A 24,964-nucleotide genomic window follows, 5' to 3' on the forward strand; every position below is an offset into this window, starting at 1 on the left:
CCCAATCGGGGGGAATATCTTTACCCAGAGAGTGGGGAGCATGTGGGACAACTCCCCCACCCCCCAGCAACCATCCACAAAAAGGGTTGTCAGGGGAGGTGGGTGTGAGAGGGCAGAGATGTCAAGATTCCAAGTCTGGTGTGTTCTGTGCTGTCGAATGGGTTATTGTGGGCACGGGGTGGGGGAATGTGTCTCTATTTCCGAGTGCCTGCTTCATTCGTGTCTCTGTTTCCTGGCCCTCCCTCGCAGGAATGTACATCGACAGGCGGTGCGTGTATTACCGCAAGCCCCTGTTGGAGTCGGGCACACTGGGCACCAAGGGCAACGTGCAGGTGGTCATTCCCTTCCTGACCGAGTCGTACAGCTCCAGCCAGGACCCGCCGGAGAAGTCCATCCCCATCTGCACCCTGAAGAATTTCCCCAACGCCATCGAACACACGCTACAGGTCAGGCCCGGATCCTGCGCGCAGCCAGCGTCCTGGTCCTGGGGGAGGGGGACAGCCAGCGGCCTGGTCCTGGGGGAGGGGGACAGCCAGCGGCCTGGTCCTGGGGTGGGGGGGGGGGAGACAGCCAGCAGCCTGGTCCTGGGGGAGGGGGACAGCTAGCGGCCTGGTCCTGGGGGAGGGGGACAGCCAGCGGCCTGGTCCTGGGGGAGGGGGACAGCCAGCGGCCTGGTCCTGGGGTGGGGGGGGGGACAGCCAGCAGCCTGGTCCTGGGGGAGGGGGACAGCCAGCGGCCTGGTCCTGGGGGAGGGGGACAGCCAGCGGCCTGGTCCTGGGGTGGGGGGGGGGACAGCCAGCAGCCTGGTCCTGGGGAGGGGGACAGCTAGCGGCCTGGTCCTGGGGAGGGGGGCGCAGCCAGCGGACTGGTCCTGGGAGGGGGACAGCTAGCGGCCTGGTCCTGGGGGAGGGGGACAGCCAGCGGCCTGGTCCTGGAGGAGGGGGACAGCTAGCGGCCTAGTCCTGGGGAGGGGGGCGCAGCCAGCGGCCTGGTCCTGGGGGAGGGGGACAGCCAGTGGCCTGGTCCTGGGGGAGGGGGACAGCCAGCTGCCTGGTCCTGGGGGAGGGGGAGGGGCGCAGCAAGCAGCCTGGTCCTGGGGGAGGGGGACAGCCAGCAGCCTGGTCATGGGGGAGGGGGACAGCCAGCGGCCTGGTCCTGGGGGAGGGGGACAACCAGCGGCCTGGTCCTGGGGGAGGGGGACAGCCAGCGGCCTGGTCCTGGGGAGGGGGACAGCCAGCGGCCTGGTCCTGGGGGAGGGGGACAGCCAGCAGCCTGGTCCTGGGGAGGGGGACAGCCAGCGGCCTGGTCCTGGGTGAGGGGGACAGCCAGCGGCCTGGTCCTGGGGGAGGGGGACAGCCAGCGGCCTGGTCTTGAGGGAGGGGGACAGCTAGCGGACTGGTCCTGGGGAGGGGGACAGCCAGCGGCCTGGTCCTGGGGTAGGGGGAGGGTGCGCAGCCAGCGGCCTGGTCCTGGGGGAGGGGGACATCCAGCGGCCTGGTCCTGGGGGAGGGGGACATCCAGCGGCCTGGTCTTGAGGGAGGGGGACAGCTAGCGGCCTGGTCCTGGGGGAGGGGGACAGCTAGCGGCCTGGTCCTGGGGGAGGGGGACAGCCAGCGGCCTGGTCTTGAGGGAGGGGGACAGCCAGCGGCCTGGTCTTGAGGGAGGGGGACAGCTAGCGGCCTGGTCCTGGGGGAGGGGGACAGCTAGCGGCCTGGTCCTGGGGGAGGGGGACAGCCAGCTGCCTGGTCTTGAGGGAGGGGGACAGCCAGCGGCCTGGTCTTGAGGGAGGGGGACAGCCAGCGGCCTGGTCTTGAGGGAGGGGGACAGCCAGCGGCCTGGTCTTGAGGGAGGGGGACAGCCAGCAGCCTGGTCCTGGGGGAGGGGGACAGCGAGCGGCCTGGTCCTGGGGGAGGGGGACAGCCAGCGGCCTGGTCTTGAGGGAGGGGGACAGCCAGCAGCCTGGTCCTGGGGGAGGGGGACAGCGAGCGGCCTGGTCCTGGGGGAGGGGGGCGCAGCCAGCGGCCTGGTCCTGGGGGAGGGGGACAGCTAGCGGACTGGTCCTGGGGAGGGGGACAGCCAGCGGCCTGGTCCTGGGGTAGGGGGAGGGAGCGCAGCCAGCGGCCTGGTCCTGGGGGAGGGAGACATCCAGCGGCCTGGTCTTGAGGGAGGGGGACAGCCAGCGGCCTGGTCTTGAGGGAGGGGGACAGCCAGCGGCCTGGTCTTGAGGGAGGGGGACAGCCAGCGGATTGGTCTTGAGGGAGGGGGACAGCTAGCGGCCTGGTCCTGGGGGAGGGGGACAGCTAGCGGCCTGGTCCTGGGGGAGGGGGACAGCCAGCTGCCTGGTCTTGAGGGAGGGGGACAGCCAGCGGCCTGGTCTTGAGGGAGGGGGACAGCCAGCGGCCTGGTCTTGAGGGAGGGGGACAGCCAGCGGCCTGGTCTTGAGGGAGGGGGACAGCCAGCAGCCTGGTCCTGGGGGAGGGGGACAGCGAGCGGCCTGGTCCTGGGGGAGGGGGACAGCCAGCGGCCTGGTCCTGGGGGAGGGGGACAGCCAGCGGCCTGGTCCTGGGGGAGGGGGACAGCCAGCAGCCTGGTCCTGGGGGAGGGGGACAGCGAGCGGCCTGGTCCTGGGGGAGGGGGGCGCAGCCAGCGGCCTGGTCCTGGGGGAGGGGGACAGCGAGCGGCCTGGTCCTGGGGGAGGGGGACAGCGAGCGGCCTGGTCCTGGGGGGGGGGGGGGGACAGCCAGCAGCCTGGTCCTGGGGGAGGGGGACAGCGAGCGGCCTGGTCCTGGGGGAGGGGGGCGCAGCCAGCGGCCTGGTCCTGGGGGAGGGGGACAGCCAGCAGCCTGGTCCTGGGGGAGGGGGACAGCCAGCAGCCTGGTCCTGGGGGAGGGGGACAGCGAGCGGCCTGGACCTGGGGGAGGGGGGCGCAGCCAGCGGCCTGGTCCTGGGGAGGGGGACAGCCAGCAGCCTGGTCCTGGGGGAGGGGGACAGCGAGCGGCCTGGTCCTGGGGGAGGGGGACAGCGAGCGGCCTGGTCCTGGGGGAGGGGGACAGCCAGCAGCCTGGTCCTGGGGGAGGGGGACAGCGAGCGGCCTGGTCCTGGGGGAGGGGGACAGCCAGCGGCCTGGTCCTGGGGGAGGGGGACAGCGAGCGGCCTGGTCCTGGGGGAGGGGGACAGCCAGCGGCCTGGTCCTGGGGGAGGGGGACAGCCAGCAGCCTGGTCCTGGGGGAGGGGGACAGCCAGCGGCCTGGTCTTGAGGGAGGGGGACAGCCAGCGGCCTGGTCTTGAGGGAGGGGGACAGCCAGCAGCCTGGTCCTGGGGAGGGGGACAGCCAGCGGCCTGGTCTTGAGGGAGGGGGACAGCCAGCGGCCTGGCAGGGGGGGGGTGGGGGAGGGGGACAGCCAGCGGCCTGGCAGCGGGGGGTGGGGGAGGGGGCGCAGCCAGCGGCCTGGTCCGGGGGGGGGCGCAGCCAGCGGCCTGGCCGGGGGAGGGGGCGCAGCCAGCGGCCTGGTCCGGGGGGGGGGTTCGCAGCCAGCGGCCGGGGGGGGGGGGCGCAGCCAGCGGCCTGGTCCGGGGGGCGCAGCCAGCGGCCTGGTCCGGGGGGGGGGGGGGGCGCAGCCAGCGGCCGGGGGGGGGGGGGCGCAGCCAGCGGGCCGGGGGGGTGCAGCCAGCGGCCTGGTCCCGGGGGGGGACGACAGATGGAGATATTCGGGGCCAAAGAAGTCGTTTTTAAGGAGGATCTTTATGGAAGAAGTTGAGAACGGTGGGGAGGGATTTCAAAGCTCTGTGTGCCCCCCCAGATCTCTGGAGGATTGGAAGAGGTTTCAGCGATAGGGAGGGTTGTAGAGGCTGGAGGAGGTTAGAGATAGGGAGGGGTGTAGGGACTGGAGGAGGTTACAGAGATAGGGAGGGATGAAGGGGCTGGAGGAGGTTACAGAGATAGGGAGGGGTGTCGGGGCTGGAGGAGGTTACAGAGATAGGGAGGGATGAAGGGGCTGGAGGAGGTTACAGAGATAGGGAGGGGTGTCGGGGCTGGAGGAGGTTACAGAGATAGGGAGGGCTGTAGGGGCTGGAGGTGGTTACAGAGATAGAGAGGGTGTAGGGGCTGCAGGAGGTTACAGAGATAGGGAGGTGTGTCGGGGCTGCAGGAGGTTACAGAGATAGGGAGGGGTGTTGGGACTGGAGGAGGTTACAGAGATAGGGAGGGGTATAGGGGCTGCAGGAGGTTACAGAGATAGGGAGGGGTGTTGGGACTGGAGGAGGTTACAGAGATAGGGAGGGGTATAGGGGCTGGAGGAGGTTACAGGGATAGGGAGGGGTATAGGGGCTGGAGGAGGTTACAGAGATAGGGAGGGGTATAGGGGCTGGAGGAGGTTACAGAGATAGGGAGGGGTGTAGGGGCTGGAGGAGGTTACAGAGATAGGGAGGGGTGTAGGGGCTGGAGGAGGTTACAGAGATAGGGAGGGTGTAGGGACTGGAGGAGGTTACAGAGATAGGGAGGGGTATAGGGGCTGGAGGAGGTCACAGGGATAGGGAGGGTATAGGGGCTGGAGGAGGTTACAGAGATAGGGAGGGTTGTAGGGGCTGGAGGAGGTTACAGAGATAGGGAGGGGTGTAGGGGCTGCAGGAGGTTACAGAGATAGGGAGGGGTGTTGGGACTGGAGGAGGTTACAGAGATAGGGAGGGGTATAGGGGCTGGAGGAGGTTACAGGGATAGGGAGGGGTGTAGGGGCTGCAGGAGGTTACAGAGATAGGGAGGGGTGTAGGGGCTGCAGGAGGTTACAGAGATAGGGAGGGGTGTTGGGACTGGAGGAGGTTACAGAGATAGGGAGGGGTATAGGGGCTGGAGGAGGTTACAGGGATAGGGAGGGGTATAGGGGCTGGAGGAGGTTACAGAGATAGGGAGGGGTATAGGGGCTGGAGGAGGTTACAGAGATAGGGAGCGTGTGTAGGGGCTGGAGGAGGTTACAGAGATAGGGAGGGGTGTTGGGACTGGAGGAGGTTACAGAGATAGGGAGGGGTATAGGGGCTGGAGGAGGTTACAGAGATAGTGAGGCGTGTAGGGGCTGGAGGAGGTTACAGAGATAGGGAGGGGTGTTGGGACTGGAGGAGGTTACAGAGATAGGGAGGGGTATAGGGGCTGGAGGAGGTTACAGAGATAGGGAGGGTTGTAGGGGCAGGTGGAGGTTACAGAGATAGGGAGGGTGTAGGGGCTGGAGGAGGTTACAGAGATAGGGAGGGGTGTTGGGACTGGAGGAGGTTACAGAGATAGGGAGGGGTGTTGGGACTGGAGGAGGTTACAGAGATAGGGAGGGGTGTTGGGACTGGAGGAGGTTACAGAGATAGGGAGGGGTGTTGGGACTGGAGGAGGTTACAGAGATAGGGAGGGGTGTTGGGACTGGAGGAGGTTACAGAGATAGGGAGGGGTGTTGGGACTGGAGGATGTTACAGAGATAGGGAGGGGTGTTGGGACTGGAGGAGGTTACAGAGATAGGGAGGGGTATAGGGGCTGGAGAGGTTACAGAGATAGGGAGGGTGTAGGGGGTGGAGGTGGTTACAGAGATAGGGAGGGTTGTAGGTGCTGGAGGAGGTTACAGAGATAGGGAGGGGCTGGAGGAGGGTAGCGATAGGGAGGGTTGTAGGAGCGCGAGGGGCGATTTTAAAGTGAGGGTGTGAGTTTGTGTCAGTGTTGCCGGGTGGGTCAGTGGGGAGATTTGGTATCAGTGAGCTGGTGGAGAATCTCTTCGGACTGGAGTTCCCCAGCCGGGCGAGCTGGTGAGTTCACTGATCTCCCCGGACTCTCTCCTCGGCTAACAGGACGAGTTGTTTGCTGCCGTTCTGAGATTGGAAGAAGCATTTTGGAGTAGATAGTGCTGGATTACCTGTGAAGGGAGCGCAGGATTGGTTGATGTTTTATAAAGAGTGATGCTGCCAGCAGGCTGGTGTGATGTGTGTTGGTCTTTGTCTTGCAGTGGGCCCGTGATGAGTTTGAAGGGCTTTTCAAGCAGCCAGCCGAGAACGTTAACCAGTACATACAGTAAGTTGATTTCCTGCCCAGCGCTGCCCCCGTACCCGAGGCTGCAGCCGTTCCCCTGTGAGAATGAATATCAAAACCGATTACTCGGTGAGGCCAAAACCCCATTAGGCAGCATCGGAGGCAATGCTGCTCTGAGGAGAGGAGTGGGGGGGGGAGATGGGGAGGGAGGGAGGGGGCCACCTGAGAATTGCTCATCGGCTGAAAACCTCCAGCTTCTTTCTGCCTCTCGACCAGTGTTTTTATAACTTTTTTTCCAGGAACCCATTTTTATCAACCGGCCGACCTTCGCGGCCCAGGCCGGCCGACCTTCCCGACCCAGGCCGGCCGACCTTCCCGACCCAGGCCGGCCGACCTTCGCGACCCAGGCCGGCCGACCTTCGCGACCCAGGCCGGCCGACCTTCGCGACCCAGGCCGGCCGACCTTCGCGGCCCAGGCCGGCCGACCTTCGCGGCCCAGGCCGGCCGACCTTCGCGGCCCAGGCCGGCCGACCTTCGCGGCCCAGGCCGGCCGACCTTCGCGGCCCAGGCCGGCCGACCTTCGCGGCCCAGGCCGGCCGACCTTCGCGGCCCAGGCCGGCCGACCTTCGCGGCCCAGCCGGCCGACCTTCGCGGCCCAGGCCGGCCGACCTTCGCGGCCCAGGCCGGCCGACCTTCGCGGCCCACGCCGGCCGACCTTCGCGGCCCACGCCGGCCGACCTTCGCGGCCCACGCCGGCCGACCTTCGCGGCCCACGCCGGCCGACCTTCGCGGCCCACGCCGGCCGACCTTCGCGGCCCACGCCGGCCGACCTTCGCGGCCCACGCCGGCCGACCTTCGCGGCCCACGCCGGCCGACCTTCGCGGCCCACGCCGGCCGACCTTCGCGGCCCACGCCGGCCGACCTTCGCGGCCCACGCCGGCCGACCTTCGCGGCCCACGCCGGCCGACCTTCGCGGCCCACGCCGGCCGACCTTCGCGGCCCACGCCGGCCGACCTTCGCGGCCCACGCCGGCCGACCTTCGCGGCCCACGCCGGCCGACCTTCGCGGCCCACGCCGGCCGACCTTCGCGGCCCACGCCGGCCGACCTTCGCGGCCCACGCCGGCCGACCTTCGCGGCCCACGCCGGCCGACCTTCGCGGCCCACGCCGGCCGACCTTCGCGGCCCACGCCGGCCGACCTTCGCGGCCCACGCCGGCCGACCTTCGCGGCCCACGCCGGCCGACCTTCGCGGCCCACGCCGGCCGACCTTCGCGGCCCACGCCGGCCGACCTTCGCGGCCCACGCCGGCCGACCTTCGCGGCCCACGCCGGCCGACCTTCGCGGCCCACGCCGGCCGACCTTCGCGGCCCACGCCGGCCGACCTTCGCGGCCCACGCCGGCCGACCTTCGCGGCCCACGCCGGCCGACCTTCGCGGCCCACGCCGGCCGACCTTCGCGGGCCCACGCCGGCCGACCTTCGCGGCCCACGCCGGCCGACCTTCGCGGCCCACGCCGGCCGACCTTCGCGGCCCACGCCGGCCGACCTTCGCGGCCCACGCCGGCCGACCTTCGCGGCCCACGCCGGCCGACCTTCGCGGCCCACGCCGGCCGACCTTCGCGGCCCACGCCGGCCGACCTTCGCGGCCCACGCCGGCCGACCTTCGCGGCCCACGCCGGCCGACCTTCGCGGCCCACGCCGGCCGACCTTCGCGGCCCACGCCGGCCGACCTTCGCGGCCCACGCCGGCCGACCTTCGCGGCCCACGCCGGCCGACCTTCGCGGCCCACGCCGGCCGACCTTCGCGGCCCACGCCGGCCGACCTTCGCGGCCCACGCCGGCCGACCTTCGCGGCCCACGCCGGCCGACCTTCGCGGCCCACGCCGGCCGACCTTCGCGGCCCACGCCGGCCGACCTTCGCGGCCCACGCCGGCCGACCTTCGCGGCCCACGCCGGCCGACCTTCGCGGCCCACGCCGGCCGACCTTCGCGGCCCACGCCGGCCGACCTTCGCGGCCCACGCCGGCCGACCTTCGCGGCCCACGCCGGCCGACCTTCGCGGCCCACGCCGGCCGACCTTCGCGGCCCACGCCGGCCGACCTTCGCGGCCCACGCCGGCCGACCTTCGCGGCCCACGCCGGCCGACCTTCGCGGCCCACGCCGGCCGACCTTCGCGGCCCACGCCGGCCGACCTTCGCGGCCCACGCCGGCCGACCTTCGCGGCCCACGCCGGCCGACCTTCGCGGCCCACGCCGGCCGACCTTCGCGGCCCACGCCGGCCGACCTTCGCGGCCCACGCCGGCCGACCTTCGCGGCCCACGCCGGCCGACCTTCGCGGCCCACGCCGGCCGACCTTCGCGGCCCACGCCGGCCGACCTTCGCGGCCCACGCCGGCCGACCTTCGCGGCCCACGCCGGCCGACCTTCGCGGCCCACGCCGGCCGACCTTCGCGGCCCACGCCGGCCGACCTTCGCGGCCCACGCCGGCCGACCTTCGCGGCCCACGCCGGCCGACCTTCGCGGCCCACGCCGGCCGACCTTCGCGGCCCACGCCGGCCGACCTTCGCGGCCCACGCCGGCCGACCTTCGCGGCCCACGCCGGCCGACCTTCGCGGCCCACGCCGGCCGACCTTCGCGGCCCACGCCGGCCGACCTTCGCGGCCCACGCCGGCCGACCTTCGCGGCCCACGCCGGCCGACCTTCGCGGCCCACGCCGGCCGACCTTCGCGGCCCACGCCGGCCGACCTTCGCGGCCCACGCCGGCCGACCTTCGCGGCCCACGCCGGCCGACCTTCGCGGCCCACGCCGGCCGACCTTCGCGGCCCACGCCGGCCGACCTTCGCGGCCCACGCCGGCCGACCTTCGCGGCCCACGCCGGCCGACCTTCGCGGCCCACGCCGGCCGACCTTCCCGGCCCACGCCGGCCGACCTTCCCGGCCCACGCCGGCCGACCTTCCCGGCCCACGCCGGCCGACCTTCCCGGCCCACGCCGGCCGACCTTCCCGGCCCACGCCGGCCGACCTTCCCGGCCCACGCCGGCCGACCTTCCCGGCCCACGCCGGCCGACCTTCGCGGCCCACGCCGGCCGACCTTCCCGGCCCACGCCGGCCGACCTTCCCGGCCCACGCCGGCCGACCTTCGCGGCCCACGCCGGCCGACCTTCGGGGCCCAGGCCGGCCGACCTTCCCGGCCCACGCCGGCCGACCTTCCCGGCCCACGCCGGCCGACCTTCCCGGCCCACGCCGGCCGACCTTCCCGGCCCACGCCGGCCGACCTTCCCGGCCCACGCCGGCCGACCTTCGCGGCCCACGCCGGCCGACCTTCGCGGCCCACGCCGGCCGACCTTCGGGGCCCAGGCCGGCCGACCTTCCCGACCCAGGCCGGCCGACCTTCGCGGCCCAGGCCGGCCGACCTTCCCGACCCAGGCCGGCCGACCTTCGGGGCCCAGGCCGGCCGACCTTCGGGACCCAGGCCGGCCGACCTTCGCGGCCCAGGCCGGCCGACCTTCGGGGCCCAGGCCGGCCGACCTTCGGGGCCCAGGCCGGCCGACCTTCGGGGCCCAGGCCGGCCGACCTTCGGGGCCCAGGCCGGCCGACCTTCGGGGCCCAGGCCGGCCGACCTTCGGGGCCCAGGCCGGCCGACCTTCGGGGCCCAGGCCGGCCGACCTTCGGGGCCCAGGCCGGCCGACCTTCGGGGCCCAGGCCGGCCGACCTTCGGGGCCCAGGCCGGCCGACCTTCGGGGCCCAGGCCGGCCGACCTTCGGGGCCCAGGCCGGCCGACCTTCGGGGCCCAGGCCGGCCGACCTTCGGGGCCCAGGCCGGCCGACCTTCGGGGCCCAGGCCGGCCGACCTTCGGGGCCCAGGCCGGCCGACCTTCGGGGCCCAGGCCGGCCGACCTTCGGGGCCCAGGCCGGCCGACCTTCGGGGCCCAGGCCGGCCGACCTTCGGGGCCCAGGCCGGCCGACCTTCGGGGCCCAGGCCGGCCGACCTTCGGGGCCCAGGCCGGCCGACCTTCGGGGCCCAGGCCGGCCGACCTTCGGGGCCCAGGCCGGCCGACCTTCGGGGCCCAGGCCGGCCGACCTTCGGGGCCCAGGCCGGCCGACCTTCGGGGCCCAGGCCGGCCGACCTTCGGGGCCCAGGCCGGCCGACCTTCGGGGCCCAGGCCGGCCGACCTTCGGGGCCCAGGCCGGCCGACCTTCGGGGCCCAGGCCGGCCGACCTTCGGGGCCCAGGCCGGCCGACCTTCGGGGCCCAGGCCGGCCGACCTTCGGGGCCCAGGCCGGCCGACCTTCGGGGCCCAGGCCGGCCGACCTTCGGGGCCCAGGCCGGCCGACCTTCGGGGCCCAGGCCGGCCGACCTTCGGGGCCCAGGCCGGCCGACCTTCGGGGCCCAGGCCGGCCGACCTTCGGGGCCCAGGCCGGCCGACCTTCGGGGCCCAGGCCGGCCGACCTTCGGGGCCCAGGCCGGCCGACCTTCGGGGCCCAGGCCGGCCGACCTTCGGGGCCCAGGCCGGCCGACCTTCGGGGCCCAGGCCGGCCGACCTTCGGGGCCCAGGCCGGCCGACCTTCGGGGCCCAGGCCGGCCGACCTTCGGGGCCCAGGCCGGCCGACCTTCGGGGCCCAGGCCGGCCGACCTTCGCGGCCCAGGCCGGCCGACCTTCGCGGCCCAGGCCGGCCGACCTTCGCGGCCCAGGCCGGCCGACCTTCGCGGCCCAGGCCGGCCGACCTTCGCGGCCCAGGCCGGCCGACCTTCGCGGCCCAGGCCGGCCGACCTTCGCGGCCCAGGCCGGCCGACCTTCGCGGCCCACCATATTCTCTTACCCTGTTCATTGCTGACAAAAATGGAGGAAATGGTTTTGGGTCCCTTTGGCGCGCCCCCCCCCCCCCCCCCCCCAAATCTGTTCCTGGACATTTTCCTGCCCTTGATCTTTTCATTGAGAACTGTCGACGGGACATTGACCGTCTTAATTTTTCTGCCCCCCCTCACCCATTCCAACCTCTCTCCTTCCGAACTTTCTGCTCTTCACTCCGTCAGGTCTAACCCCGACTTTGTCATCAAACCTGCCGACAAAGGGGGTGCTGTTGTCGTCTGGCGCACTGACCTCCACCCCGCAGAGGCTGAGCGCCAACTCTCAGATACTTCCTCTTACCTCCCCCTGGGCCATGACCAGACCACTGAACATCAAGCCATTATCTCCAACACCGCTGGTGACCTCATTTCCTCTGGATGCCTTCCCCCTACGGCTTCCAACCGCATAGTCTCCCAACCCTGGACAGCCCCCTTTTACCTACTTCTCAAAATCCAGGACTGTCCGGCAGGCCCATTGTGCCAGCATGCTCCTGCCCCACCGAACACATTTCCTCTTCTCTTGACTCCATCCTCACTCCCCTGGTCCATTCCCTCCCCACCTACATCCGGGATTCCTCTGATGCCCTGCGTCATATTCACAGCTTCCAGTCTGCGGGCCCTAACCGCATTCTACTCACCATGGACGTGCAATCCCTCTACACCTCCATCCACACCAGGATGGCCTGAGAGCTCTTCGCTTCTTTCTCGAAAAGCGGCCCGGACAATTCCCATCCACCACCACCCTCCTCTGCCTGGCTTAACTTGTTCTATCTCTCAACAACTTCTCCTTTAACTCATCTCACTTTCTCCAAATCACAGGTGTAGCAATGGGTACCCGTAGGGGTCCAAGCTACGCTTGCCTTTTTATGGGGTATGTGGAACATTCCTTGTTCCAGGCCTACCCGGGTCCCCTCCCACAACTCGTTGACCGATACATTGATGACTGTTTTGGTGCCGCGTCATGCTCTCGCCCAGACCTGGAAAATTCATCAACTTCGCTTCCAGTTTCCACCCCTCCATCACTTTCACCTGGTCCATCTCAGACACTTCCCTTCCCTTCCTTGATCTTTCTGTCTCCGTTTCCAGCAATAGACTATCCACTAATATCCACTACAAGCCCACTGACTCCCACAGCTATCTGGACTACGGCTCTCCGCACCCTACACCCTGTAAGGACTCCATCCCTTTCTCACAACTCCTTCGCCTCCGTCGCATTTGTTCCGATGATACCACTTTCCAAAATGGTGCTTCGAAAATGTGTTCCTTCTTCCTCAACCGCGATTTCCCACCTACAGTTGTGGACAGGGCCCTCAACGGTGTGCGGGCCATCTCCTGCGTTACCCTCGCCCCCCTCCCCCTCCCAGAACAAGGATAGAGTCCCCCTCGTTCTCACATTTCATCCCACCAGCCTCCGTCTGCAAAGCATAATCCTCCGCCATTTTCGCCAACTCCAGCGTGATGGCGCCACCAAACACATCTTCCCTTCACTCCCTCTGTCAGCATTCTGCAGAGACCGTTCCCTCCGAGACAATCTAGTCCACTCCTCCACCATACCCAGTACCTCTCCCATCACCCATGGCACCTTCCCATGCAACCGCAGAAGGTGTAACACCTGCCCCTTTACCTCTTCCATGCTTAACATCCCAGGCCCAAAACACTCATTCCAGGCTAAGCAGCGTTTCACTTGCATCTCTTCCAATTTGTTCTACTGTATTCGCTGCTCCCAATGTGGTCTCCTCTATATCGGAGAGACCAAACGCAGACTGGGTGATCGCTTTGCTGAGCATCTTCGGTCTGTGCGCATTCAGGACCCTGACCCTCCTGTTGTTGCCATTTTAACACAAGACCCTGCTCCCATGCCCACATGTCTGTTCTTGGCCTGCCGCAATGTTCCAGTGAAGCTCAACGCAAACTGGAGGAACAACATCTCATCTTCCGGTTAGGCTACAGCCTTCCGGCCTCAACATCGAATTCAACAACTTCAGATGATCAGCCCCACCGCGACCCATTTGTTTTCATTTCATTCTAACTGTCTTTTACCATTTCTTTCTTAATATATATTTAATTCCCCCCCCCCCCCCCCCCCAATCTTATCCACCTTTCCTGCACCTTTCTCCTCTTTGCTTCCCCCTTCCTCTCCCCCCACATCTACAGTTCATCCTCTGATGTTAGTTTCTCTGCTGTTTGGCCTTTCACATCTGTTGTCCTCTCTGGGGGCTGCCATTCGCAGTCTTTCCCCTGGGTTTCTGTGGCCATTAGCACCCGGTTTCCCTGGGTTTCTGTGGCCATTAGCACCCGGTTTCCCTGGGTTTCTGTGGCTATGACTCATCTTTCATTCTCACTCCGCAGTATAAATATTTCCCACTTTCTCTGTTAGCTTTGACAAAGAGTCATCGGACTCGAAACGTGTTCGCTCTTTTCTCTCCCTACAGATGTTGCCAGACCTGAGATTTGTGTGTGTCTGTGTCTGTGTGTGTGTGTGTGGGCGCTGGGTCGGGGGGGTTCACCAGTCTTGCTGCTGTGGCCAATGGCTCCCCACCTCCCTCACGACCGGAGTGCGGATATGGGTGGACCTCTGGCCAGGGCCACAGCTGCTGCACTGGGCATGTCGATGGCTCCCGTTCCCCACCCCCTGTTGACTTGATCTCTCACCTTCACGACGCAGGGATTCCAAGTTCATGGAACGCACCCTGAAGCTGCCGGGGGCGCAGCCCCTCGAAGTTCTGGAGGCTGCCTTCAAGAGCCTGGTGACCGAGCGCTCCAAGTCGTGGGAGGACTGCGTGACGTGGGCTCGCAACCACTGGCAAATCCAGTACAACAACAACATTCGCCAACTCCTGCACAACTTCCCTCCCGACCAGGTACGGCGGCTTTTGCTGAGGGGTGGGGGGGGGGGGGGGGTTGGCCCACAGCTCGCCGTGCCAGCCGAATTTAACACCTGTCCTCAACGTCCTTCTGCAGGTCACAACGTCAGGCACTCCATTCTGGTCAGGGCCAAAGAGATGTCCTCACCCGCTCGAGTTTGACACGATGAATGTGAGTATGTGGGTGGGGGTGAGAACAGAGCTGAGTGGCTAACTGGGGTGGTCCTCCATTGAATGTGCGATTCGTGCGACTGCCGCGGTCCGGTGGGAGTCCCAGCGGTTTCACCTCCCACTTCCCTTCCTCGCAGACCCTGCACATGGACTACATAGTGGCCGCTGCGAATCTGTTTGCGCAGACGTATGGCATCAAGGGCTCCCGGGACCGGGCGCACGTGGTCGATATCCTGAAGGGCGTCAAAGTGCCAACCTTCACACCCAAATCTGGAGTCAAGATCCACGTCTCTGACCAGGACCTCCAGAACTCCAACGCCTCATTGGGTGAGTCGCTGGCGTCAGTTGCAGGTGGAATGTGGGAGGGCGAGAAAGTGTGAGCTGGCGTCGGGAGACTTGTTTTTGTTGACTAAACGTTAGGGGAGGGATGTGGGAGCGTGGATTATAGACCAGCTGTGATTTGATTGGATGGACATACAGGCCTGAGAAGCTGAATGGCCTCCTCCTGTTCCTGTGTAACAGGCTGGAGAGGGGCTGAATGGGCCTCCTCCTGTTCCTGTGTAACAGGCTGGAGAGGGGCTGAATGGCTTCCTCCTGTTCCTGTGTAACAGGCTGGAGAGGGGCTGAATGGGCCTCCTCCTGTTCCTGTGTAACAGGCTGGAGAAGGGCTGAATGGCCTCCTCCTGTTCCTGTGTAACAGGATGGAGAGGGGCTGAATGGGCCTCCTCCTGTTCCTGTGTAACAGGCAAAAGAGGGGCTGAATGGGCCTCCTGTGTAACAGGCTGGAGAGGGGCTAAATGGGCCTCCTGTTCCTGAATAACAGGCTGGAGAGGGGCTGAAAGGGCCTCCTGTGTAACAGGCTGGAGAGGGGCTGAATGGGCCTCCTCCTGTTCCTGTGTAACAGGCTGGAGAGGGGCTGAATGGGCCTCCTCCTGTTCCTGTGTAACAGGCTGGAGAGGGGCTGAATGGGCCTCCTGTGTAACAGGCTGGAGAGGGGCTGAATGGGACTCCTCCTGTGTAACAGGCTGGAGAGGGGCTGAATGGGCCTCCTCCTGTTCCTGTGTAACAGGCCGGTGAGGGGCTGAATGGGCCTCCTGTGTAACAGGCTGGAGAGGAGCTGAATGGGCCTCCTCCTGTTCCTGTGTAACAGGCTGGAGAGGGGCTGAATGGGGATCCTCCTGTTCCTGTGTAACAGGCCGGTGAGGGGCTGAATGGGCCTCCTGTGTAACAGGCTGGAGAGGGGCTGAATGGGCTCCTCCTGTTCCTGTGTAACAGGCTGGAGAGGGGCTGAATGGGCCTCCTCCTGTTCCTGTGTAACAGGCTGGAGAGGGGCTGAATGGGGATCCACCTGTTCCTGTGTAACAGGCTGGGGAGGGGCTGAATGGGCTCCCTCCTGTTCCTGTGTAACAGGCTGGAGAGGGGCTGAATGGGCCTCCTCCTGTTCCTGTGTAACAGGCTGGAGAGGGACTGAATGGGCCTCCTCCTGTTCCTGTGTAACAGGCTGGAGAGGGGCTGAATGGGCCTCCTCCTGTTCCTGTGTAACAGGCTGGAGAGGGACTGAATGGGCCTCCTCCTGTTCCTGTGTAACAGGCTGGAGAGGGGCTGAATGGGCCTCCTCCTGTTCCTGTGTAACAGGCTGGAGAGGGGCTGAATGGGCCTCCTCCTGTTCCTGTGTAACAAGCTGGAGAGGGGCTGAATGGGGATCCTCCTGTTCCTGTGTAACAGGCTGGAGAGGGGCTGAATGGGCTCCTCCTGTTCCTGTGTAACAGGCTGGAGAGGGGCTGAATGGGCCTCCTCCTGTTCCTGTGTAACAGGCTGGAGAGGGGCTGAATGGGGATCCACCTGTTCCTGTTTACCAGGCTGGAGAGGGGCTGAATGGGCTCCTCCTGTTCCTGTGTAACAGGCTGGAGAGGGGCTGAATGGGCCTCCTGTTCCTGTGTAACAGGCTGGAGAGGGGCTGAATGGGCCTCCTGTGTAACAGGCTGGAGAGGGGCTAAATGGGCCTCCTCCTGTTCCTGAATAACAGGCTGGAGAGGGGCTGAAAGGGCCTCCTGTGTAACAGGCTGGAGAGGGGCTGAATGGGCCTCCTCCTGTTCCTGTGTAACAGGCTGGAGAGGGGCTGAATGGGCCTCCTCCTGTTCCTGTGTAACAGGCTGGAGAGGGGCTGAATGGGCCTCCTGTGTAACAGGCTGGAGAGGGGCTGAATGGGCCTCCTCATGTGTAACAGGCTGGAGAGGGGCTGAATGGGCCTCCTCCTGTTCCTGTGTAACAGGCCGGTGAGGGGCTGAATGGGCCTCCTGTGTAACAGGCTGGAGAGGAGCTGAATGGGCCTCCTCCTGTTCCTGTGTAACAGGCTGGAGAGGGGCTGAATGGGGATCCTCCTGTTCCTGTGTAACAGGCCGGTGAGGGGCTGAATGGGCCTCCTGTGTAACAGGCTGGAGAGGGGCTGAATGGGCTCCTCCTGTTCCTGTGTAACAGGCTGGAGAGGGGCTGAATGTGCCTCCTCCTGTTCCTGTGTAACAGGCTGGAGAGGGGCTGAATGGGGATCCACCTGTTCCTGTGTAACAGGCTGGAGAGGGGCTGAATGGGCTCCCTCCTGTTCCTGTGTAACAGGCTGGAGAGGGGCTGAATGGGCCTCCTCCTGTTCCTGTGTAACAGGCTGGAGAGGGACTGAATGGGCCTCCTCCTGTTCCTGTGTAACAGGCTGGAGAGGGGCTGAATGGGCCTCCTCCTGTTCCTGTGTAACAGGCTGGAGAGGGACTGAATGGGCCTCCTCCTGTTCCTGTGTAACAGGCTGGAGAGGGGCTGAATGGGCCTCCTCCTGTTCCTGTGTAACAGGCTGGAGAGGGGCTGAATGGCCCTCCTCCTGTTCCTGTGTAACAGGCTGGAGAGGGGCTGAATGGTCCTCCTCCTGTTCCTGTGTAACAGGCTGGAGAGGGGCTGAATGGGCCTCCTCCTGTTCCTGTGTAACAAGCTGGAGAGGGGCTGAATGGGGATCCTCCTGTTCCTGTGTAACAGGCTGGAGAGGGGCTGAATGGGCTCCTCCTGTTCCTGTGTAACAGGCTGGAGAGGGGCTGAATGGGCCTCCTCCTGTTCCTGTGTAACAGGCTGGAGAGGGGCTGAATGGGCCTCCTCCTGTTCCTGTGTAACAGGTTGGAGAGGGGCTGAATGGGGATCCACCTGTTCTTGTGTAACAGGCTGGGGAGGGGCTGAATGGGCTCCCTCCTGTTCCTGTGTAACAGGCTGGAAAGGGGCTGAATGGGCTCCTCCTGTTCCTGTGTAACAGGCTGGAGAGGGGCTGAATGGGCTCCTCCTGTTCCTGTGTAACAGGCTGGAGAGGGGCTGAATGGGCTCCCTCCTGTTCCTGTGTAACAGGCTGGAGAGGGGCTGAATGGGCTCCCTCCTGTTCCTGTGTAACAGGCTGGAGAGGGGCTGAATGGGCTCCCTCCTGTTCCTGTGTAACAGGCTGGAGAGGGGCTGAATGGGCTCCTCCTGTTCCTGTGTAACAGGCTGGAGAGGGGCTGAATGGGCTCCTCCTGTTCCTGTCTGTTGGACTGAAACATTTCTCGGGTGTAAAAGGCACACCAGCAGTTTCTTTGCTGCCCCACCTGCTTGTCCTCGCCCTCCAGGAATGTCCGTGACCTGCAGAATTACAGCTCCCTGATAATGAAGTAGACCCGGGAGCAGCAGTACTGGCTGCGTGTGAATGAGTGACCCTCGCTGCAAGGTGTGACCCTGGCATCGCTCGATGCTGTGTCCACCGTGCTGGATTGGTGACTTAGCTGAAGTTGGTGTTTCCCGGGGGGGGGGGGGGGGGGAGGGGGGAAGATGCTCACCGGCTGCCTGTTCCCGGGCCACCACGCGCTGTGGGCAAGGCATTGAGCAGACTCTGTTTCATTGGTGTAGGGGAGAGTATTTGGTCAGAACCCAGGTTAACTGCTCAATCTTGTTCCAGATGACAGCCGCCTGGAGGAACTGAAAACCACGCTTCCTTCACTGGAGGCACTGTCGACCTTCAGAATGTACCCTATTGAGTTTGAAAAGGTAAGGAGGTTGCCCTCTGAACTGTGCCCCTGAGGGGGGGTCTGTCCTCTGAACTGTGCCCTTGAGGGGGGTCTGTCCTCTGAACTGTGCCCTTGAGGGGGGTCTGTCCTCTGAACTGTGCCCCTGAGGGGGGTTCTGTCCTCTGAACTGTGCCCCTGAGGGGGGTTCTGTCCTCTGAACTGTGCCCCTGAGGGGGGGTCTGTCCTCTGAACTGTGCCCTTGAGGGGGGTCTGTCCTCTGAACTGTGCCCTTGAGGGGGGTCTGTCCTCTGAACTGTGCCCCTGAGGGGGGTTCTGTCCTCTGAACTGTGCCCCTGAGGGGGGTTCTGTCCTCTGAACTGTGCCCCTGAGGGGGGGTCTGTCCTCTGAACTGTGCCCTTGAGGGGGGTCTGTCCTCTGAACTGTGCCCCTGAGGGGGTTCTGTCCTCTGAACTGTGCCCCTGAGGGGGGGTCTGTCCTCTGAACTGTGCCCCTGAGGGGGGTTCTGTCCTCTGAACTGTGCCCCTGAGGGGGGTCTGTCCTCTGAACTGTGTCCCTGAGGGGGTTCTGTCCTCTGAACTGTGCCCCTGAGGGGGGTTCTGTCCTCTGAACTGTGCCCCTGAGGGGGGTTCTGTCCTCTGAACTGTGCCCCTGAGGGGGGTTCTGACCTCTGAACTGTGCCCCTGAGGGGGGTTCTGACCTCTGAACTGTGCCCCTGAGGGGGGTTCTGTCCTCTGAACTGTGCCCCTGAGGGGGGTTCTGTCCTCTGAACTGTGCCCTTGAGGGGGGTTCTGTCCTCTGAACTGTGCCCCTGAGGGGGGTTCTGTCCTCTGAACTGTGCCCCTGAGGGGGTTCTGTCCTCTGAACTGTGCCCCTGAGGGGGGGGGGGGGTCTGTCCTCTGAACTGTGCCCCTGAGGGGGGTTCTGTCCTCTGAACTGTGCCCCTGAGGGGGGTTCTGTCCTCTGAACTGTGCCCCTGAGGGGGGGGGTCTGTCCTCTGAACTGTGCCCCTGAGGGGGTTCTGTCCTCTGAACTGTGTCCCTGAGGGGGATTCTGTCCTCTGAACTGTGCCCCTGAGGGGGGGGGGGTCTGTCCTCTGAACTGTGCCCCTGAGGGGGGTTCTGTCCTCTGAACTGTGCCCCTGAGGGGGGTTCTGTCCTCTGAACTGTGCCCCTGAGGGGGGTTCTGTCCTCTGAACTGTGCCCCTGAGGGGGGTTCTGTCCTCTGAACTGTGCCCCTGAGGGGGGTTCTGTCCTCTGAACTGTGCCCCTGAGGGGGGGGGGTCTGTCCTCTGAACTGTGCCCCTGAGGGGGGTTCTGTCCTCTGAACTGTGCCCCTGAGGGGGGATCTGTCCTCTGAACTGTGCCCCTGAGGGGGGGGTCTGTCCTCTGAACTGTGCCCCTGAGGGGGGGGGGTCTGTCCTCTGAACTGTGCCCCTGAGGGGGGGGGTCTGTCCTCTGAACTGTGCCCCTGAGGGGGGGGGTCTGTCCTCTGAACTATGTTGAGTTTGAAACTGGACGATGCGGTGCAGCTGCTTGATGTTGGATTGTAAATGGCTGCCATGCAGCGCCCGAGGAAGCAAGACTCTCTCTGGACTCTGTCAGACTAGCTGGCGCACTGGTAATGGGCCAAACAGCCTCCTCACCAGCCGTATGATTCTACCCAACAGCCTGATTTGGATCCCAGGAGGGCAAGTGACTCCTTCCTGGATAATATGGTGATTGATTGAGGCGGTCGTCTGTTTACTAATCCTCTTCAATCATTCTCTCTGGCTCGCTCTCTCTCTGGCTCTCGCTGTCTCTCTGTCTCTGGCTCGCTCTCTCTCTCGCTCTCTGTCTCTCTCTCTGGCTCGCTCGCTCTCTCTCTCTGGCTCGCTCGCTCTCTCTCTCTGGCTCGCTCGCTCTCTGTCTCTCGCTCGCTCTCTCTCTCTGTCTCTGGCTCGCTCGCTCTCTCTCTGGCTTGCTCACTCTCTCTCTGTCTCTGGCTCGCTCGTTCGCTCTCTCTATCTGGCTTGCTCTCTCTCTGTCTCGCTCTCTCTCTCTCTCTGGCTCTCTCGCTCTCTCTGGCTTGCTCACTCTCTCTCTGTCTCTGGCTCGCTCGCTCTCTCTCTGGCTCGCTCTCTCTCTGTCTCTGGCTCGCTCTCTCTCTTGCTCTCTGGCTCGCTCGCTCGCTCTCTGTCTCTGGCTCGCTCGCTTTCTCTCTGGCTTGCTCACTCTCTCTCTGTCTCTGGCTCGCTCATTCGCTCTCTCTATCTGGCTTGCTCTCTCTCTGTCTCTGGCTCGCTCGCTCACTCTCTCTCTCGCTCTCTCTGGCTTGCTCACTCTCTCTCTGTCTCTGGCTCGCTCGTTCGCGCTCTCTATCTGGCTTGCTCTCTATCTGGCTTGCTCTCTATCTGGCTTGCTCTCTATCTGGCTTGCTCTCTATCTGGCTTGCTCTCTATCTGGCTTGCTCTCTATCTGGCTTGCTCTCTATCTGGCTTGCTCTCTATCTGGCTTGCTCTCTATCTGGCTTGCTCTCTATCTGGCTTGCTCTCTATCTGGCTTGCTCTCTATCTGGCTTGCTCTCTATCTGGCTTGCTCTCTATCTGGCTTGCTCTCTATCTGGCTTGCTCTCTATCTGGCTTGCTCTCTATCTGGCTTGCTCTCTATCGGGCTTGCTCTCTATCGGGCTTGCTCTCTATCGGGCTTGCTCTCTATCGGGCTTGCTCTCTATCGGGCTTGCTCTCTATCGGGCTTGCTCTCTATCGGGCTTGCTCTCTATCGGGCTTGCTCTCTATCGGGCTTGCTCTCTATCGGGCTTGCTCTCTATCGGGCTTGCTCTCTATCGGGCTTGCTCTCTATCGGGCTTGCTCTCTATCTGGCTTGCTCTCTATCTGGCTTGCTCTCTATCTGGCTTGCTCTCTCTCTGGCTTGCTCTCTCTCTGGCTTGCTCTCTCTCTGGCTTGCTCTCTCTCTGGCTTGCTCTCTCTCTGGCTTGCTCTCTCTCTGGCTTGCTCTCTCTCTGGCTTGCTCTCTCTCTGGCTTGCTCTCTCTCTGGCTTGCTCTCTCTCTGGCTTGCTCTCTCTCTGGCTTGCTCTCTCTCTGGCTTGCTCTCTCTCTGGCTTGCTCTCTCTCTGGCTTGCTCTCTCTCTGGCTTGCTCTCTCTCTGGCTTGCTCTCTCTCTGGCTTGCTCTCTCTCTGGCTCGCTCTCTCTCTGGCTCGCTCTCTCTCTGGCTCGCTCTCTCTCTGGCTCGCTCTCTCTCTGGCTCGCTCTCTCTCTGGCTCGCTCTCTCTCTGGCTCGCTCTCTCTCTGGCTCGCTCTCTCTCTGGCTCGCTCTCTCTCTGGCTCTCTCTCTCTCTGGCTCGCTCTCTCTCTGGCTCGCTCTCTCTCTGGCTCGCTCTCTCTCTGGCTCGCTCTCTCTCTGGCTCGCTCTCTCTCTGGCTCGCTCTCTCTCTGGCTCGCTCTCTCTCTGGCTCGCTCTCTCTCTGGCTCGCTCTCTCTCTGGCTCGCTCTCTCTCTGGCTCGCTCTCTCTCTGGCTCGCTCTCTCTCTGGCTCGCTCTCTCTCTGGCTCGCTCTCTCTCTGGCTCGCTCTCTCTCTGGCTTGCTCTCTCTCTGGCTCGCTCTCTCTCTGTCTCTGGCTCGCTCGCTCGCTCTCTCTCGCTCTCTCTCTCTCTGCCATGCTCACTCTCTGTCTCGCTCTCTCTCTCTCTCTCTCTGGCATGCTCGCTCTCTCTCTGGCTCGCGCTCTCTCTCTCTCTGGCTCGTTCGCTCTCTCTCAACATGATCTGGAGTCCATGATCCACCTGAAACTGTTCTGGATAAGTTTCCCTCTCTGAGACCTCACCATCCTTGCTGAAGTGTGGGGGAGCCTCCTCTCTGCTCGCAGGGTGGTTTGTGGAGGGTGTGCTGATGTCTCGGTGCTGCTGTTGTGTGTCTCTCTCTCTCTGTCGGTCTCTGTATCTCTCTCTCTCTCTCTCTCTCTCGGTCTGTGTATCTCTGTCTCTCTGTCGGTCTGTGTATCTCTCTGTCTCTCTCTCTCTGTCGGTCTGTGTATCTCTCTGTCTCTCTCTCTCTCTGTCGGTCTGTGTATCTCTCTGTCTCTCTCTCTCTCTGTCGGTCTGTGTATCTCTCTGTCTCTCTCTCTCTCTGTCGGTCTGTGTATCTCTCTGTCTCTCTGTCGGTCTGTGTATCTCTCTGTCTCTCTCTCTCTCTCTCTCTCTCTGTCGGTCTGTGTATCTCTGTCGGTCTGTGTATCTGTCGGTCTGTGTATCTGTCGGTCTGTGTATCTCTCGGTCTCTCTCTCTCTGTCGGTCTGTGTGTCTCTCTCTCTCTCTCTCTCTCTCTCTCTGTCGGTCTGTGTATCTCTCTGTCTCTCTCTCTCTCTCTCTCTGTCTCTCTCTGTCTCTCTCTCTCTCTGTCGGTCTGTGTATCTCTCTGTCTCTCTCTCTCTGTCTCTCTCTCTCTCTCTCTGTCGGTCTGTGTATCTCTCTGTCTCTCTCTCTCTCTCTCTCTCTGTCGGTCTGTGTATCTCTCTGTCTCTCTGTCGGTCTGTGTATCTCTGTCGGTCTGTGTATCTCTGTCGGTCTGTGTATCTCTCGGTCTCTCTCTCTCTGTCGGTCTGTGTGTCTCTCTCTCTCTCTCTCTCTCTCTCTCTCTCTCTCTCTCTCTCTCTCTCTCTGTCGGTCTGTGTATCTCTCTGTCTCTGTGTCTCTCTCTCTGTCGGTCTGTGTATCTCTCTGTCTCTCTCTCTCTCTCTCTCTGTCTCTCTCTCTCTCTCTCTCTCTGTCGGTCTGTGTATCTCTCTGTCTCTCTCTCTCTGTCTCTCCCTCTCTCTCTCTCCCTGTCGGTCTCTGCCCCGTGCCTGTGACCGCAGTTTGACTTTGTCCTGCAGGATGACGATACAAACTTCCACATGGACTTCATTGTGGCCGCGTCGAACCTGCGAGCGGAGAATTATGACATCCCACCGGCTGACAGACACAAGGTAAGACGGCTCGGGCGTTTTGAGTGGCAGTCCCTGTCCGAGGGTTTTTTCTGATTCCCTCCAGGAGGCATGGAACCAATCTTGTCCGTCTTCTGTTCCCTTCCCGCAGAGCAAGCTGATCGCTGGGAAGATCATCCCCGCCATCGCCACGGCGACAGCAGCCGTGGTCGGCCTGGTCTGCCTGGAGTTGTACAAAGTTGCTTTCGGCCACACGAAGCTGGACTCCTTCAAGAACGGCTTCATGAACCTCGCTCTGCCGTTCTTCGGCTTCTCCGAACCTATCGCTGCCCCGAAGCACACGGTGAGTGCCCCAGGGCGATGTCTGTTAGAGAGCGGCTCCCCAGGGCAGGGGGTACAGAGAGCGGCTCCCCAGGGCAGAGGGTACAGAGAGCGGCTCCCCAGGGCAGGGGTACAGTGGCACTGCCAGGGCAGGGGGTACAGAGCGGCACTGCCAGGGCAGGGGGTACAGAGCGGCACTGCCAGGGCAGGGGGTACAGAGCGGCACTGCCAGGGCAGGGGGTACAGAGAGCGGCTCTGCCAGGGCAGAGGGTACAGAGAGCGGCGCTGCCAGGGCAGGGGGTACAGAGAGCGGCACTGCCAGGGCAGGGGGTACAGAGAGCGGCAGTGCCAGGGCAGGGGGTACAGAGAGCGGCACTGCCAGGGCAGGGGGTACAGAGAGCGGCACTGCCACGGTAGAGGGTACAGAGAGCGGCACTGCCAGGGCAGAGGGTACAGAGAGCGGCACTGCCAGGGTAGAGGGTACAGAGCGGCACTGCCAGGGCAGAGGGTACAGAGAGCGGCACTGCCAGGGCAGAGGGTACAGAGAGCGGCACTGCCAGGGCAGAGGGTACAGAGAGCGGCACTGCCAGGGCAGGGGGTACAGAGAGCGGCACTGCCAGGGCAGAGGGTACAGAGAGCGGCACTGCCAGGGCAGAGGGTACAGAGAGCGGCACTGCCAGGGCAGAGGGTACAGAGAGCGGCACTGCCAGGGCAGAGGGTACAGAGAGCGGCACTGCCAGGGCAGGGGGTACAGAGAGCGGCACTGCCAGGGCAGGGGGTACAGAGAGCGGCACTGCCAGGGCAGAGGGTACAGAGAGCGGCACTGCCAGGGCAGAGGGTACAGAGAGCGGCTCCCCAGGGCAGGGGGTACAGAGAGCGGCACTGCCAGGGCAGAGGGTACAGAGAGCGGCACTGCCAGGGCAGAGGGTACAGAGAGCGGCACTGCCAGGGCAGGGGGTACAGAGAGCGGCACTGCCAGGGCAGAGGGTACAGAGAGCGGCTCCCCAGGGCAGGGGGTACAGAGAGCGGCACTGCCAGGGCAGAGGGTACAGAGAGCGGCACTGCCAGGGCAGAGGGTACAGAGAGCGGCACTGCCAGGGCAGGGGGTACAGAGAGCGGCACTGCCAGGGCAGGGGGTACAGAGAGCCGCACTGCCAGGGCAGAGGGTACAGAGAGCGGCACTGCCAGGGCAGAGGGTACAGAGAGCGGCACTGCCAGGGCAGGGGGTACAGAGAGCCGCACTGCCAGGGCAGGGGGTACAGAGAGCGGCACTGCCAGGGCAGAGGGTACAGAGAGCGGCACTGCCAGGGCAGAGGGTACAGAGAGCGGCACTGCCAGGGCAGAGGGTACAGAGAGCGGCACTGCCAGGGCAGAGGGTACAGAGAGCGGCACTGCCAGGGCAGGGGGTACAGAGCGGCACTGCCAGGGCAGGGGGTACAGAGAGTGGCACTGCCAGGGCAGGGGGTACAGAGAGTGGCACTGCCAGGGCAGGGGGTACAGAGAGCGGCAGTGCCGGGGCAGAGGGTACAGAGCGGCACTGCCAGGGCAGGGGGTACAGAGAGCGGCACTGCCAGGGCAGAGGGTACAGAGCCGCACTGCCAGGGCAGAGGGTACAGAGAGCGGCACTGCCAGGGCAGGGGGTACAGAGAGCGGCACTGCCAGGGCAGGGGGTACAGAGCGGCACTGCCAGGGCAGGGGGTACAGAGCGGCACTGCCAGGGCAGGGGGTACAGAGAGCGGCACTGCCAGGGCAGAGGGTACAGAGAGCGGCACTGCCAGGGCAGGGGGTACAGAGAGCAGCACTGCCAGGGCAGGGGGTACAGAGAGCG

The 24,964-nt window shown here is 64.7% G+C and overlaps 1 protein-coding gene across 1 annotated transcript; it reads left to right on the forward strand.

The window, feature by feature from the left end:
* Positions 1-251: 251 nt before the first annotated feature.
* On the forward strand, positions 252-23,158 carry LOC140407635 (ubiquitin-like modifier-activating enzyme 1; the record flags this gene model as incomplete). Its single annotated transcript, XM_072494975.1, has 8 exons — positions 252-446; positions 5,973-6,037; positions 13,502-13,697; positions 13,798-13,872; positions 14,009-14,198; positions 17,827-17,915; positions 22,765-22,857; positions 22,967-23,158. Coding segments are annotated over exons 1-8 (1,095 nt in total), but the record flags the coding sequence as incomplete, so codon positions are not given.
* Between the last annotated feature and the right edge of the window lie 1,806 nt (positions 23,159-24,964).

Source organism: Scyliorhinus torazame, unplaced genomic scaffold, assembly GCF_047496885.1.
Source record: "Scyliorhinus torazame isolate Kashiwa2021f unplaced genomic scaffold, sScyTor2.1 scaffold_1689, whole genome shotgun sequence".
Lineage (NCBI taxonomy): Eukaryota > Metazoa > Chordata > Chondrichthyes > Carcharhiniformes > Scyliorhinidae > Scyliorhinus > Scyliorhinus torazame.